General features: G+C 37.1%; 3 protein-coding genes across 10 annotated transcripts in view; all 3 read left to right on the forward strand.

Moving 5' to 3' along the window:
* Positions 1-1,247, forward strand: part of LOC112503093 (AP2-associated protein kinase 1) — a 7,441-nt gene extending 6,194 nt beyond the window's left edge. For 3 of the 4 annotated variants that reach the window (XM_025107164.1, XM_025107166.1, XM_025107167.1), the window contains one exon: positions 717-1,247. In XM_025107164.1, coding sequence (XP_024962932.1) covers positions 717-1,061 — 345 coding nt within the window. In that variant the 3' untranslated portion in view covers positions 1,062-1,247. The remainder of the gene's footprint in view (positions 1-716) is intronic. The other variant, XM_025107165.1, reaches the window with a different exon arrangement.
* A 3,156-nt stretch (positions 1,248-4,403) lies between these two features.
* LOC112503088 (protein EMSY-LIKE 3-like) lies at positions 4,404-10,504 on the forward strand. Of its 5 annotated transcripts, none has more exons than XM_025107160.1 (11): positions 4,404-4,675; positions 4,996-5,051; positions 6,459-6,670; positions 6,765-6,874; positions 6,996-7,248; positions 7,343-7,555; positions 7,641-7,709; positions 9,584-9,805; positions 9,891-9,959; positions 10,041-10,104; positions 10,184-10,504. In XM_025107160.1, exons 3-11 carry the CDS (start codon positions 6,542-6,544, stop codon positions 10,228-10,230), a joined length of 1,176 nt encoding a protein of 391 aa, XP_024962928.1. In that variant the 5' UTR covers positions 4,404-4,675; positions 4,996-5,051; positions 6,459-6,541; the 3' UTR covers positions 10,231-10,504. The 5 variants fall into 5 exon arrangements, with proteins under 5 accessions (XP_024962928.1, XP_024962927.1, XP_024962924.1 ...); XM_025107159.1 differs by lacking the exon at positions 4,996-5,051 and adding an exon at positions 5,329-5,633; XM_025107156.1 differs by lacking the exon at positions 4,996-5,051.
* A 982-nt stretch (positions 10,505-11,486) lies between these two features.
* On the forward strand, positions 11,487-11,810 carry LOC112503095 (multiprotein-bridging factor 1c-like). Its single transcript, XM_025107168.1, has one exon. The coding sequence runs from the start codon at positions 11,487-11,489 to the stop codon at positions 11,808-11,810; it is 324 nt and encodes a 107-aa protein (XP_024962936.1).
* Positions 11,811-14,924: the final 3,114 nt, after the last annotated feature.

Genomic DNA, 14,924 nt, shown 5'->3' on the forward strand with positions numbered 1-14,924 from the left:
AAAGTTCAAGGACTTATTTGTTCCAAAAAAAAGTTCAAGGACTTAATCATTCCAAACAAGAAAGTTCATTGGTTTTTATTGTACTTTTCCCTATAAATTATAATGTACGTGCATTCTATGATTAAAGTTCAGTCATAACAACCTCCCATGGAGAATTTCTCTGTCATGAATGATAATTAGGTTCTGTTTTAATATCAAATGCTTACTTTATGTCTATCCTGAGATAATGATACCTGCTCCCTGAAAGACAAACATTTTGATCACAAACCTGTAGTACTCTCCTAATTTTTATTGCATTTTCTTTTGGAAATATCTATTCCCTTCATCCCACAGTAAATGCATAAGTATCTTTTCCAGAATTAGATGCAATATTTTCCTTCTTCATGAAGCTTCAATCAAAATCACCTCTTTACCCATCAATAGTCATGACAGAACTTTGACAGCATTGATTTTGGTCATAGGATTTTTTCTATTTTGGCATTATTGAAGGGTGTTTTGATATTTGATTGAATATCAAAACCCTTCGTCAAAATACGTGCCACATCAAACATCACATTTATTTTAGGACGGAGGGAGTGCCATCAAACTGCTTAGCCTTTGTTTATTTGAAATTTGCCTTGGCAAGTGCAAACGTAGACAACTTGGTGCATGCCCTAAATAATGCATGTTACAACTATATTCTGATCAGTCTGTGGCTGTGTTCGTTTAATACGCAGCAGAAAGACGGAACATTTTGGGAGCAACAAAAGGGATTGTTTGATAAAAGTTCTCCAAGCTCTGACCAAAACTCATGGCAACCGTTTCCTGAGGCGGCACCAACTTTGACAAACAACTCGAAATCTGTTAGAACCAGAAATGGGCAGCAGAACAAGCAAGGTGGTGAAGTAGGTGGTGGCAACAGCAGTTGGAGTTTCGGAGCAGAAAGCTTTACAGCGGTTCCTGCTGCCAGCCCTCAGGTAAACGTATCTAGCCCCAGTTTGAATAACTCTCAGCGTTTTGGTGAGTCAAAAAACAAAGAAAGTAAGTCGGCTTCCCAACCTGCGGGATGGGCTGGGTTCTAGTCTTATCCTTGGTCGGAGATGTTATAGAAAATGTGTTGAACCCTGTGAAATATTTGAGAAAATTGGGTATAGGAAAGGGGAACACACTTGAAAGAAAACATTTATGGGCTTGTTTTTGTGGTGTTGCTATGTGTGTGTTTTGTATACAGATTGACGTTAAGAATGACTATCGGCTTTTCTTGTGTTTATACTCTGTTCATCTTATCCTGGTTAAACTTTGGTAGTGTGTTATTTAATTTCAATTCCACTCATACCGTGGCTATCCTTACAACTAAAATACAAACAAGTCTTGTGTTGTTACGAGCTTCATCTATCTCCCCACCGTTCGCATGCCAACCCTTGGGTCCAACATGGCACACAACGTACTAACATCTGACGTTTGAGCAAAAGGGTATGTAACCGGTAACTTCTGAGCCAGCCCACACGGTTTCCTTTGAAGAGTGTTACTTGAAAGATAAATCAAGTATGCAGCTAGGGCTGCATAAGGGGTTGGGTTGAAGGCATTTGAATAACCAAATTCAATGTTTACGGTTTGAAAAACCGAGCTGGGATCGGTTGGCGGGTTTAAAAAGGTGGTACATCATTTTACAATCTAGCTAAACGATTGTGTTTAAACGAGGTAAATCCGAAATGAGAAGATTGATATAGGCTAACAAACTGAAAACAGGAAGTTGAAGGTTCATGCAAATAAGAAAGTAAAGTTATGATTTAAAGTGAGATATAGCCGACTATAGTTGGTTTAAAGTCTAATGTAGATATATTAATTAAGGATTTAACAATCATATTAATTCATAATATAAACGATATCAAGTTCATCAAGTTAGGTTGGGTTCCAATAGCTTAACCCAATACATATGGTTTGAAGATTTTACAACTCGATTAAGTATCAAGTTGCTTTGGGGTTGGCAGCTCAGTTGAGTTAGTCGGCCCCTATGTGCATTGGTCTGTTAGGTGGATGGTAGAAGATGGCTGCTCTACGAGCTTCATCTACAAGTGAATTTGTGAAAAGAAAACATTGCAATTTTCACAAGACATCCGAAATAAATATTGTTGTAATTTTTCTTGATAAGTTGATTTGTAGTTTATTTGGTAACATATTTTAAATCATGAATGTTTTTAAAGACTTTTGGTTCTTAACTTCAACAGGGGGTTGAATAAAGATCCGATCATCTAATTATATGATATCCGACTTAATGGATCATATCTAAGGGGCTGTTTGGCAGTTGCTGAATGGTTTAGTGCAGTATGATTAAGTGGTCAGAATGATTAAGAGACTCTGTATGATTTAGTGTCAGATAGAAAAAGGTTGTTTGGAAACTGTTCTGAATCAACTGTCTGAATGACATAAAATTACCATTTTACCCTCAGTCTTATGTTTAATAAAAATTAACGTTTAACAACAATTCTGAAAGAAATTTCTAAATAAAAAATAAAAAATAATTAATGGTCCTCCATATAATTCTTATACCCAACAAAAAAATAAATACACATTCTTTATCCACCATATAATTTTAATACCCAACCTCTTGTTTTTGGTAAATGTGAAGTTCATTCCAAGCACCCCACCTCCAATGTCATCAATATTATAATATTACTYAAATTGTACCAAAACCGTGGGAGGGAATACATAAAACCATGGATTGTTTTAACTCCAAATTGTCATCTCAAAAGTGGTTTCTCCATCAAYCTAGAAGAAGCATCTGCAGGTTTGTTAAAATGCTTTTTCTATTTAGAACTCATGAGGTTTTCTTTTTCTTCTCCCTTTTGTTGAATCTATTTCTTCTCCCTTTTGTTTTCAACGATCATGTATAAACCCTTTGCTTTGGCTACTATTTGAATGTAAAAAACAGGGCCAAACACAGTGGCCAAAAATCTGTTGAAAAACAGGGCCAAACACAGCTATAGGGGCTGTTTGTGACCAAGCGAGACTGGTGACTGATGAAGAAGAAGAGAACGACGAGGGTTGCTGGCGATTCCTACAGATGAAGAAGAACAAGCGTCATATGGACTGATGAAGAAGAATAGAACGACGATTAGAGAAAAAAGGGAGGGTAAACCTGGAAAAATATGACATCTGAATCGTATGGAGGGCTAGAGGGTGAAGGAGCGAATCAGATGTAAAGTTTTCATTCAGACCTTTTTAAAAACCCATCCAAACAAGAAAATGTCTGACCGAATCAGACCTTAAAGTCTTAATGGTATCATTCAGACGTAAACAAACAGCCCCTAAGTTATTAGTTAATCAATTGTAAATCGTCACCTGTGATACAACTAAACCTAAAGAAACTGATCATGGAAGAAGTCACAAGTTTTATTATTGAAATCCATCACATAAAACATGACTCGGCTAAAAAACTTGTTGTCAACAAAACACCCACAATTCAAAATTATTGTCATAAAAAAATCAAATTTTTATTGATAAGAAAATGGGCACATCTTATATTATTTTGATAATATATTATTTAATAATAATACAAGTATTTTTTATGGTATCAGAAGAAGACCAAAATAGTCTGTGTTTAACGAATGGACTTTGCAGTCTAGTTTTCTTTTGTCTGTGCATTCGAGGGAAAATCTTTGTGCGGCCTACGGGTCCTCTCATGTAACATTTTCTTTTTAGACGTAGAAGCCAAATCTAGAAAAAGAAAAGCATACCATAAAGGTTTTTTTTATATAATAAAAGGAGTAGACAACTTCAAGAGTATAGGAACCAAACCAGTAATTTACTCTAAAATCAATACTATATCTTTAGAGTCAATAATTTTATATGAGAAACTACTGAACTCAATCACTTGATGTCGTTACCCTTTAGTTTTCTAGTTTAGAAACATTATAAAACTAAATTATTGTAAATTTAATTAGGTTCGTTAAGGGGTCGTTTATTAAACGCTTACCCCGGTAAGCGCTTACCAAGTAGCATTATCTCACCGGATGAATATTGTAAGGACCAAGAATCTTACCCGGTAAGAGCTGAGCCAAGGACCAAAAGTCTTACCCGGTAAGTGTGGGGTACGACTCTTACCACGGTAAATGCTTAATGAGTAAATTGGTGTATATGATGTCGTTTTGGTAGACTAAAATCTTATCCAAAAAGTAAATAATAATTTTAAATTTTACCGCTAAACATTTACCGGGTAATTGCCCAACATAGGGATGAACGGAAGAAATGAAGACGACTTGTCATAATTCCTCTCAAGAAACAAGATTGGGCTTTTGTTTGACTCACAAGTAGAAAGTCAAACCCTCAAAAGAGGCGGAACTCAAACCCAACAATTACAAAAAAAAAACGAGCAATTCACATATAGATCTCTTTCAAATCCGCGCCTCTCCCTTTTGTCATCACTCTCTTCTAAACTCCAAATCAAACCCTAATTCTCCCCAATCATTGCCTTCAAACCTTCAATCAATTCATTAAATTCGCATATAACCCCAATTTGACCGTACACACCCGAATCGAGGCTGAAATTGAGCTACCTTTTGATGATTACCTTTTTTTTGAAGTTCTTTTTTTGCGACAATAGGGTTTTTCTGCGCTTAATCCCTGTCGAATCTTGATAAATTCTTGCGTTTCTTTTGCAACCTGGCTATGGACTACGAACCCTACGATAGCAGCGGTGAGCTCTTAAATTTATAATGACCGATGTATATATATCTTAATTTAGGTTTAGCTACGATTTTGTGGTGAAGTTGTTATCGATCAGTATGCGCCACATTCCGCTTGATAATTTTACCAGCATTGTCTTTCTTGATTTTGTTTTGGTCGTTTTTTAAGCAAATTCAACACCATAAGCATTTTGAATTTCTTGCGTTGTGGGCTGGGAGTGACCAGAAGAAAGAAGGAAGTTTTGGTTGAATTTTATTTTAATTTTTTGTTTTCAATCAAAGGGATTGTAAAAGGAAAGAGAAAGTGAAGCTCAGTGTTTGGGTGGTGCAGGTGAACTGCTTTGTTTGCTTGGTAATAGATTGTGTTAACTCGGAGCTACATTACTGGTGTGTACGTGTGTGTATTAATTATACAGAGAAAGTGATAGAGCAATGTGTTGGTATTTGAACAGTTGAAGTAGGCAGTATATTATTGAGATGAACTGCTTTTTTCTTTTTTATAGGGTTGCCAAGTGTGAATTCAAAATTGGCTAGTTGTTAGTGCATTTTAAATGAAGTCCTTAACAGAATATGAATCATCAATCAAGTAGGACCCTTAGACATTGAGTAAGCTTCCTTTTGGTTTTAATATTGTTTCCTGTGTTTCTGACTTAGAAATTTGTAGGCCTATTTTGATATGTGGTCAACTGGCCATGTTGCATGACACACCATGTTTGACTAATATCCTCTACATCCCGCGGTCCACTTCTTGAACTGGGCTTCTTTTTGAACAAGGGGGAGGAAGGTCTAGAAAGCCCTTGTTATTGATGGGGCTCGAACAGCTCATTGCGAAGTAATACCAGCTCCAGAGGCATAGTTGGTGAAGGCCTGAAGGGACTAACAGAGCCTCTGTCATCAAATAATCTAATCTGGAGTTTGGAGTCTATTTTTGTAGTACGATTCTTTTTTTCTGGATGATCCATAAAAATGGTAAGGTGAATAACATGGATAGTAACCCTTCCATTCTTTTATTACATATCTTTCTTCTTTTTGGAGCTTATGCATTGTTGCCCCTCTTATGGAATCCTCAGCTCATGCTTGAAGTGGTAGAAAAGAGCATATTAGGAGCAATCATATCAATTTATATTGAGTAGGCATAATCCTTGTGTCGAAATCAAAGTTAGATGCAAATCACCAAAGTCTTGACCCCTCCCTCAGTTCCCAAACAAAGTAAAACAAACTAACTACATGCCTCTTTCTTGAATGTCCTGTGAAAATATATATTCCAATGGTAGCAGTCATAACTAATTAGTGTAGGATGCACTAAATGACTAATGCTTACTTTCAATCCCCTAAAACCTAAGTGCAAACCATGTGCGCATCTAAAGTAATAAGTATATGTTTTTAAATATAATCTATGCTTTACTTATATTTTTTTAGATCAAGTGCAACAGGAGAATGCCTCTCTATAGAATAATGTTGGCTTTGCTGGTGGGAGAGGCAGCAGTTTTGTATCCTTCATATATGCCTTGATGCAAGATAACTGCAGGGAAACAGAGTATATAGAATAGTTATTCATTACCCTTTCAAGGGAAAAGATTGCATCATGCTTCAGTTGGTCCCTCAGTTTCTGTTCTTAGCTGTTAGGTTTCAGTGCTTTGGATATTTAGAATTTACATACAATGATATTGCTTCATTTGCTTGCGGCTGGCCTTTTTCTTTTTCATTTTTAGCATTCATAGTTCATATGTTGCTTTCTGGTGCTAGACTTGGAGCCGATAATTACTTTTTGCTGATTATTTGGATTAATTGCAGGAACTGATGACGATCTTCCGCCGTCCCATCAAAATAGAATTCCAAGAGGTGGACGTGTTACAGGGAATGGAAGATCTGCAGTTATGGGTTCTGTGCAGTATCCTAGGATATATGGGGAAAATGATATGGAAGCCCAAATTCACCACCTTGAGCAAGAAGCATACAGTTCAGTTTTACGAGCCTTCAAAGCTCAAGCTGATGCAATTACTTGGGTATATGTTGTCATTATTTTTGCATGCATCTGATATCCGTATGTTTTCTTGATCAGGTTTGTAGTTAGTTGTTGACTCGCATGTATTTCTTCAGGAAAAGGAAAGTTTAATCACTGAACTTCGAAAAGAATTGAGATTATCAAATGAAGAGCACAGGGAGCTTTTGGGCAAAGTAAATGCAGACGATGTTATCCGGAGAATAAGGTCTGATAGTTTTACAAGACAAGCTTTGGCATTTTATGACGAAGACCTTGTTTGTATGATTTCTGCTATAACTTTGATCTTTCCTATTGTGAATGTGTTATATTTTGTGCCATGCCAATAGGGAGTGGAGACAATCCGGTGGGCTTCAACCTGGGATGCTCAACACAGGGCAAGCTGTTCATGATCCATTACCAAGTCCATCTGTCTCAGCATCTCGTAAGAAGCAGAAAATGAACCCCTCGGTACCTTCTCAATCGTTTAATGTGCCATCTCCGTCTTTTCATCCACAACCGATACCTGCACCAAACCAGCCATCTTCATCTTCTGCTCGACGAGCACCCATGACAGGGACGAAGGGGAAAAACAAGAAATCTGTAAGCTCAGATTCCTGATTTTGGTAGCATGTTACTATTATTGGTATTGTTTCTATATTATGTTCCTTCCCAAGTCACACATTTCTTTTGCTAGGGTCAGATGATGGGGGGAGCATCTTCCATGAAAATGCAGTACCCTCCAACAGGCCCAACTGGGAGGGGACAGCTTGGTAATCGTGTCAATCCTGGTGCACTTGCAAATGAGCCTGCTGAAACCTCATCATTGATTGGGAGAAAAGTGAGAACCAGGTGGCCTGATGACAACAATTTCTATGAAGCTGTTATAACAGACTACAATCCTAATGAGGTAATTTGGTTTTCCAACATGCATGCATTGATTGCCTTCTACCAACCCCAAATTTTTACTGAAAGCCTCTGTATGCAAACTTCAGGGTCGGCATGCTCTAGTTTATGATATTGGTACTGGAAATGAGACATGGGAGTGGGTCAATCTTGCAGAAGTAAGTGTATAAATTCTCGAATTGAACTTGAAGCATAATAAATGTGTTAGATGCAATGAATGCATGACTGGTGTATATTTACGTGATATCTGGTCCAGGAATAGATGCTCTGCTAATACTTGTTTTTGTTTCTATTTTATTTGTTAATTTATACAATGTTTGTATAGATGGTTAGCAACTCTTCTCTTTATGCTGTGCTTCCATGTTTGGAAAGAGAAAATGGGGTGAAGAAGGTTGTGTAATTGGGATGGGCTTTATGTTCATAGCTCATCCATCAATTAGTTGTCTTAAGCAGGATATGAGAATTCTGGCCGTGATGATCAACCGGAGATTTCATGGATCATGTAAATGATTCCATCATTATTTTTTTTAGATTTATTCAACAAAGAGCCTCCGGAGCAGATTCTGGGATACAATTGCATCTTTGGCCAGTTCACTCACATCTTCATACATGTGAATGACATGTTGATTTTTGTGCTGATCTGCTACATGTTTATGGTGTTATCGAGATTAGGATGGTCTGCTTCTGCAGGAGATATTTAAGTATATAACCTTAATTTAGATTCTAATTAAATCCATGACATTTAAGCATCTCATTGCTTTATTGGTCATGTATTGACAACGGGAATGGAACACTATGTTGTACGTCAAACAGATTGTGGCACTGTTCGAGGTATTTCTGTAAGTCCTYGAAATGGGATGATGACGGACAGGATTTTTATCCAATCATTAGTTGGGCGTGTCTTAGCAAATGCCTTCTGATGAGTATGGAGCCATTTTTCATTTAATAGACCAGGAGGTCATGGATTTAATATTGAAACCCAGCCAGTTTTGGAGCAGCTTTATGATAATGAAACCAACCAGCAAAAAGCATTAAAATCTCCATTTAAGGTTATATACCGAAAGTCACCTCTTCCGACAGAGACTTATGTTGGTTGGTGTGTGGTAGCAACTGTAATCGGATATTAGCAATTCTGTTATCTGCAAATCCTGCATCAACACTTCTGTTGACTATAAACTCTTCTTTTCATATTCTACTTGATGTATCGATTTTGACATTTTAATGTCAAATGTTTGGAATTCAACATGAACTTGATTCTTTTACATTTTTGTGACAATGTTTTTCCAATTTCAGAAATATTTGTATGCTTTAATGTATCTAGCAAATTCTAATTGAAAATTTCATTTCAGTTTGAGGTGGGAAAATAGGTGTTTTGAAACTTGAAAGTCAAAAGGGACTTTAAAGTAGAATAGAGGGAGCAATTACTTATGTTGATGTGGTCCCATAAATGGTACCCTCTTCTGTTCCCATTTCCTAACATGTAGTCAAAGAATTCTGTTAAAAAATATTATTAGGTTAGTTTGGAAAATTGAAAGAGGAGAGTATGTTTTTGGAGATGGGATGTGATGTGAACTGGATGCATTGCGTCCTAATATTATGGTTTTGAAGTGGTGTATCTCAGGTTCTTTAGTAATTCTACTCCCATTGTTTTTTGTGGAAGTCTTTAGGATGTGATTAATTTATTATTCATACTTATTTTTGTAATTAAAGGCAGAGGGCAGGGGTTTGACAAAATGGCTTTACGGGTTTAGATGAGTGGAAGCAGTCTTCCATTGATGTACCTAGTGGATGTGATTTCTCCTGTGATGTGAACTTGATGATATCGTTTCTAACCCTGGTGGTTGTTATATTTATAGTTCAGTTTGAATTCTTGTTTCTACATGCTAATTTTCTAGACATTATATTTACATTGTGGACTACTATTTATAACTACATATCGTTCTTCAAGCATTTCATCTCAGAGCCTGTTAATCTTCCTTAAATGCTGTTAATTAAAATTAATACTGTTGGTTTCTTGGATCTTAATATGCAGATATCTCCAGAGGATATACAATGGGAAGGTGAGGACCCTGGGATTCCTCATAAAGGCGGGTATGGTCATGGAATGAGTAGAGCTGTTGGTCAAGGTGGAGGAAGAGGTAGAGGGATGTCAAAGGGTCAAACAAGAAAGGATTTTCCACCATCACAGAATGGCATAGGAAAGAAGGGTCTGGATGATATTCAATTACTTCACACAGATACTCTAATAAAGGAGGTAGAAACAATTTGGATGGATTGTAGATACTTATTTTCTCTTTTACTATAATAGTTGTTAATTCAATGGATGAATATGTGCACAGGTGGAGAGGGTATTCGGGTCTAGTCATCCAGATCCTCTTGAAATAGAGAAAGCTAAGAAAGCGTTGAAGGTTAGGAACACAAGTTTTCAGAGTCGGTTTCTTCCCAATTTGGTTGAAATATGTGATGAATGAATGATTGTTGTAATGCAGGAACATGAAGCAGCACTTACGGATGCCATTGCCAGGCTTGCAGATATATCTGATGGTGAAAGTGGTACAAACTCATTTAACTCTAGTACGGTTTTGATCTCATTTCTGTAATAATGAAAGGACGTTTATGTTACGTATTACAGAAGAAGGTGGGCGATTGATGCGTGGACAGGCAATGGATCGAGGATAATGGAAAGTTACAAGAAATAGGTAGCGCAATACTAACGGTTAATGGGGTGGGAATAGATGTGTATTTTTACTTAGATTTAGGGATAGAAGATTGCAATATGAGAATAGGAGGCATTTGCATTGTAAAGTAGTAAAGTTAGGCCTTATATAATTTATTACATAATGGTTGGAGAAAGGGGTATAAATTCATTTGGTGTACAATCTCTTTTCTTGGAGGTATTTCTTGCATCAGAGTCTCTTCAAATTCTATGTGCCAACTCAACATCATGGATTTTGAAATGGCAGATATGTTGAATTATGCTTTTGGTCCCTGTAATATGTCAAAATTTATGACTAGCATCCCTATATTCCATTAGTTACAGATGTGGTCCCTGTAGTATATGGTCATGGTCCTTATTAATAGAGTAATTCACTCTCTCTTTTTTTTTTTTTTTTTTATAACTATTTTATTTAATGGAATCATAAATAATTATGTTTAATGAGTACTAAATGGAAGTAACAAAATGTATTTGATATTATTATATTAAATTCTAAACGATTATAATGTGGGAAACTTTTAAAATAGTTAATGATGTAATTACTGGGAATCTGGGTTTTATGGTTATATATAATTAGGATAAAAATTTAGATTGTGTTTTCAAGATCATTTTTTAAATACGGTTTTTTGTCCCTCTAATGCCTTGGGTTAACACGAAATTAGTACCGGCATAATTTAGAAATTTCATATGCGAAATAAGGCATTGATTTCATACACACACACATATATATATATATATATACATATATATATATATATATCAGATCACAAATTTGTGTATTTATAAGAGAGATCGGCAGTTACAAATGGTTAAACGGTAATAACTGCTAATGGACAAGATCAAAGAGAAGTTACAATCGAATTAGAGTTCAAAATCGGAGCCTGACTCCATTTGGGATTAAGGGGTTGTTCGGTTCGTTTTTTGTTGAGACCTGTATAGATATAGCTGTCTGTATTGATATAGTTGTATGTATATTAATAGATAAGTTGTTCCGTCGTTGTATTGAATGAATAGTCAGAATGTCAGAAATGACCATTTTACCCTTTAGTCTATATCTTTTATCAATAACTATATATTGTTTCCAATCTAATTGATCTGGATTTTTTCAAACCTAATGTTAAAAATGGGGATTTTCCAGACGTATAATGGTGAGGAAGAGACCCTAATCTTCGTAACCACTTATCTATCTCTCGATCGTTTATCATTTTAAGGGAACGATATGCCAACGAGAACTACCAGATCGGTGTCGCAAGATTGGGAGCCAATCGTGCTCCATAAATCCAGACCGAAGTCAGAGGTCCTTCGTGATCCCAAGGCCGTGAACCAGGCCCTCCGATCCCGCGCAAAGCTTGATGAGGTCGCCGAGCCAGCAACACTTGGCAGGGTGTCGCCGGAAGTGAGACAGTTGATTCAGAAGGCGAGGATAGATAAGAAGATTAGCCAGGATGATCTCGCGAAGCAGATCAACGAGAGGCCTGTGGTTGTTCAGGAGTCCGAGAACGGGAAAGTAGATCAACGCCAGGCTAATGTTGACAGTTGTTGAAGATATGTTTCTTTGATTCCATTCCGACCCTCCAATGAGAAGTGAGACGACGATGTTGTAGGTCGGAGCAGATGAGGAGAAGGAGGCAATGTGTTGAGGGAGGAGTGGTTATGGAGAGGGGTAGTTGAGGAAAGTTAATAGCTGAATACGAAGGACATCAGTTTTGTAGCTGAGTGGTTTAACCATGGGCTGACCAAATAAGCCCATACTCAACAACTAAATATGGCTATGTGAAATAAGCCATATGGCTTATACAGTCCATTAAGCCTCAACGGAACAGTCCGTAAGTCTGATACCAAACCACAAGTCTGAATAGAAGGTTTAGACATTTGAGTCCATTCATTCTGACTTTCGACTTGGCTTACAACAAGTTCAAACACAAGGTTTAGATCTTTTACTTCATTAGTCCAGGCTTAGGACTTGGCTAATTTCTTTAATCTGAAACCACATTTCAGATGTTATAGAAGGATCAAATGTCTAAATCCATTATCAGACTTTACACTTAGGTGGCGTTTGTTTTTTAAGAGATGCTGAAGTCTGAAGTCTGAATTCACTTCTGAATTTTAAGAGGTGGTGCTGAAGTCTGAAATTTGAATCAGTCAGACTGTTTGTTTTTACGTCTGAAATCTGAAAAGTGATCTTTTTTTTTTCCTGTGAAACTTAATTTGGAATTTTGTTGAAGGCTTTTTAGTTTAATGACAAACTCAATTTGCAAGTTTTACATACAATTTCATGATTTCAATAATATTTTTTAACTCAATAATTTGTAAAGGAAATAATCATATACCCATTAGAAGCCCTTTCTCTCTATCTCTCTATTTCTCTCTCTCTCTCTGAAAGCTTAAATCCCTCCCTACCACCACCGCCTCCCCCGCCGCTTCTCGTTTCCCTCCGTCGAAATCCAGGTCGCTGATTTTGAACGAATACCAGATGGAAAATAGGGTTTGGAATCGCCTCCTTCTACCGACAGTCCAGAAGAGCAATCCGATGGAAATCGATGCGAGAGAAAAGGTTTGGAATCGAAATCGAAATCAAATTTGAAATCGGATACAAGTCCACGCGCTGAGGTTCATAAACAAAAGGATTTGAAAGCCAAATCTGGAACCGGTTCTTCTAAGGGAGCGTATGCAGTAGGCGAAGGTGATTAAGAGGTTTTCAGACTTTAGTTTACCTCTGAATAAATCAGACCTATTCAGATGTTTTAAGCACTTAATTTAAAAAACAAACAAACGCACTTAATACCTCAATGTCTGACCGATTCAAACATAAGAGGCAATTAAGTGCTTTTTTTTGAAAAACAAACAAGGCCTTAGTGAAAATTTTACTAAGGGGCTGTTTGGTTGCCTCTTAATGATGATATTAAGAGGAAACCTCTTAATCGGTCAGAGATACAAGCTGTTTGGCAAAAAAATAAGAAGCTCTTAACCATGACAAAATCCTCTTAACGATTTAGGGGTTAGGGGGCTCCTAAATGGTTCAGACGTATGTTCTTCCATTTTTGCCCTCTCAACCTTTTCCAGCCATGTTCCTTCCTCCTTCCAATCGATCTCGTCGCCTCCCACTCCTTTCACCTTCCTCCTTCCAATCGATCTCGTCGCCTCCCACTCCTTTCACCTTCCTCCTTCCAATCGATCTGTGGAAGGAAATCAAACCCACAAAAAGTTTGTTCTTTATTGAAATCAAAATCAAATCATAGAACCCAAAAATAAAATCTTGTTGGTCACCGGAACAGTCGATCGAAGCTGGCGACGGAGGTAAGGCAGAGGCGAAAGGCTGGCGACGGAAAGGGATGGCTGAGGCGGAAGGCGAGAGCGGCAGCTAAGGCTGGCGACGGAGGGAAGGAGAGATGGTAGGAGAACGGAAAGGACCGACGACGACCAAACGTCCCTTCAACTCCGACGACGACCAAACATAAGCAAGTTTATGTGAAGATTGTTGAGGTTGAAAGTCTGCAAATTTGCGTGAGAAGGAGAGAGAGAGAGCCAGAGAGGGAGGAAGAGATAAAGTGGTAGTGGAGGCTATGTATATCCATATGTGATTTTTTTATTTATTTATAATTTAATTTAAATTAATATTATTAAGGGTTAAAATGGTAATTTGTTATTATTCAGAAAAAATTTACCAAACAACCATATTTCATTCAGCAACCATTCTGACCTTCTTAGCCATTCTGACCTCTTAACTATTCTACACTAAATCATTCAGCAACTGCCAAACAGCCCCTAAGTTCGACTCTTCATAAATTCCAAAAACCTCGGGGTGCTGCCCCTCGACCCCGGCTTTATGGCGATCTAAGATGACAGTGGCAACATCTGTGAGTCTGCACTCCACAACCCTTACTCACTTATGTTTGTCTCATCATCTTAATCGATCTCCAGTAAACCATAATTACACCAAATTACCAAAATGGTTAATGACACTAAAATCGCCAACAATAATTACATTGACGTATATGATAATTAGATAACCAACGTGAAACTCTAGAATGTAAATTGTAATTTCATTGACGTGGATGACCTAACTATTATTCATCGTCCATGTTTTTGAAGTATGTTATCAAGTTCTTACAGAAAAAGATGATGTAATACACAAGGTTGAACGTGTGCAAGAAAACTCAAAAACTAGTAAAGTCGACCTATTAAAAACAGTTGTTCCTGTTAAATATAGTTTTTGAAAATGATTAGTCAAATCTTAATCAATTAAGACCATATTTTCTTTTTAAAAAACGACATCTGACACTCTTTCATAGGTCAAAACGATATCACAGATTTGTAGGGTCCGCCCCTTATTATACTATAATCTGGTATTATTCGGTGTTCTACTTCTCTTCATTTCATATAGTTTGGTGTTTCAATTTCATTTGTGTTTCCATGATCCCATCTTATTTCAATTTCATAAGAGATGGCATCACATCATCTGATAACAAATGTCGGTTCTCAAGTGAGCTCTTTAGTTAACAATCATGCCATTGAAATAATCGTTGACCCTGATTGAAAAACACCCATTTGACAACATTACAACTTTTTTTTTATTAACCTAGATATCCAACCCGTTATGCGAGCCGACTAATCACAGGGTGACCACCTGGTTTGCCAATAATCCGGAGTAGGTGGT

Source organism: Cynara cardunculus, unplaced genomic scaffold (assembly GCF_001531365.2).
Source record: "Cynara cardunculus var. scolymus isolate 2C unplaced genomic scaffold, CcrdV1 Un_Scaffold_2510, whole genome shotgun sequence".
Lineage (NCBI taxonomy): Eukaryota > Viridiplantae > Streptophyta > Magnoliopsida > Asterales > Asteraceae > Cynara > Cynara cardunculus.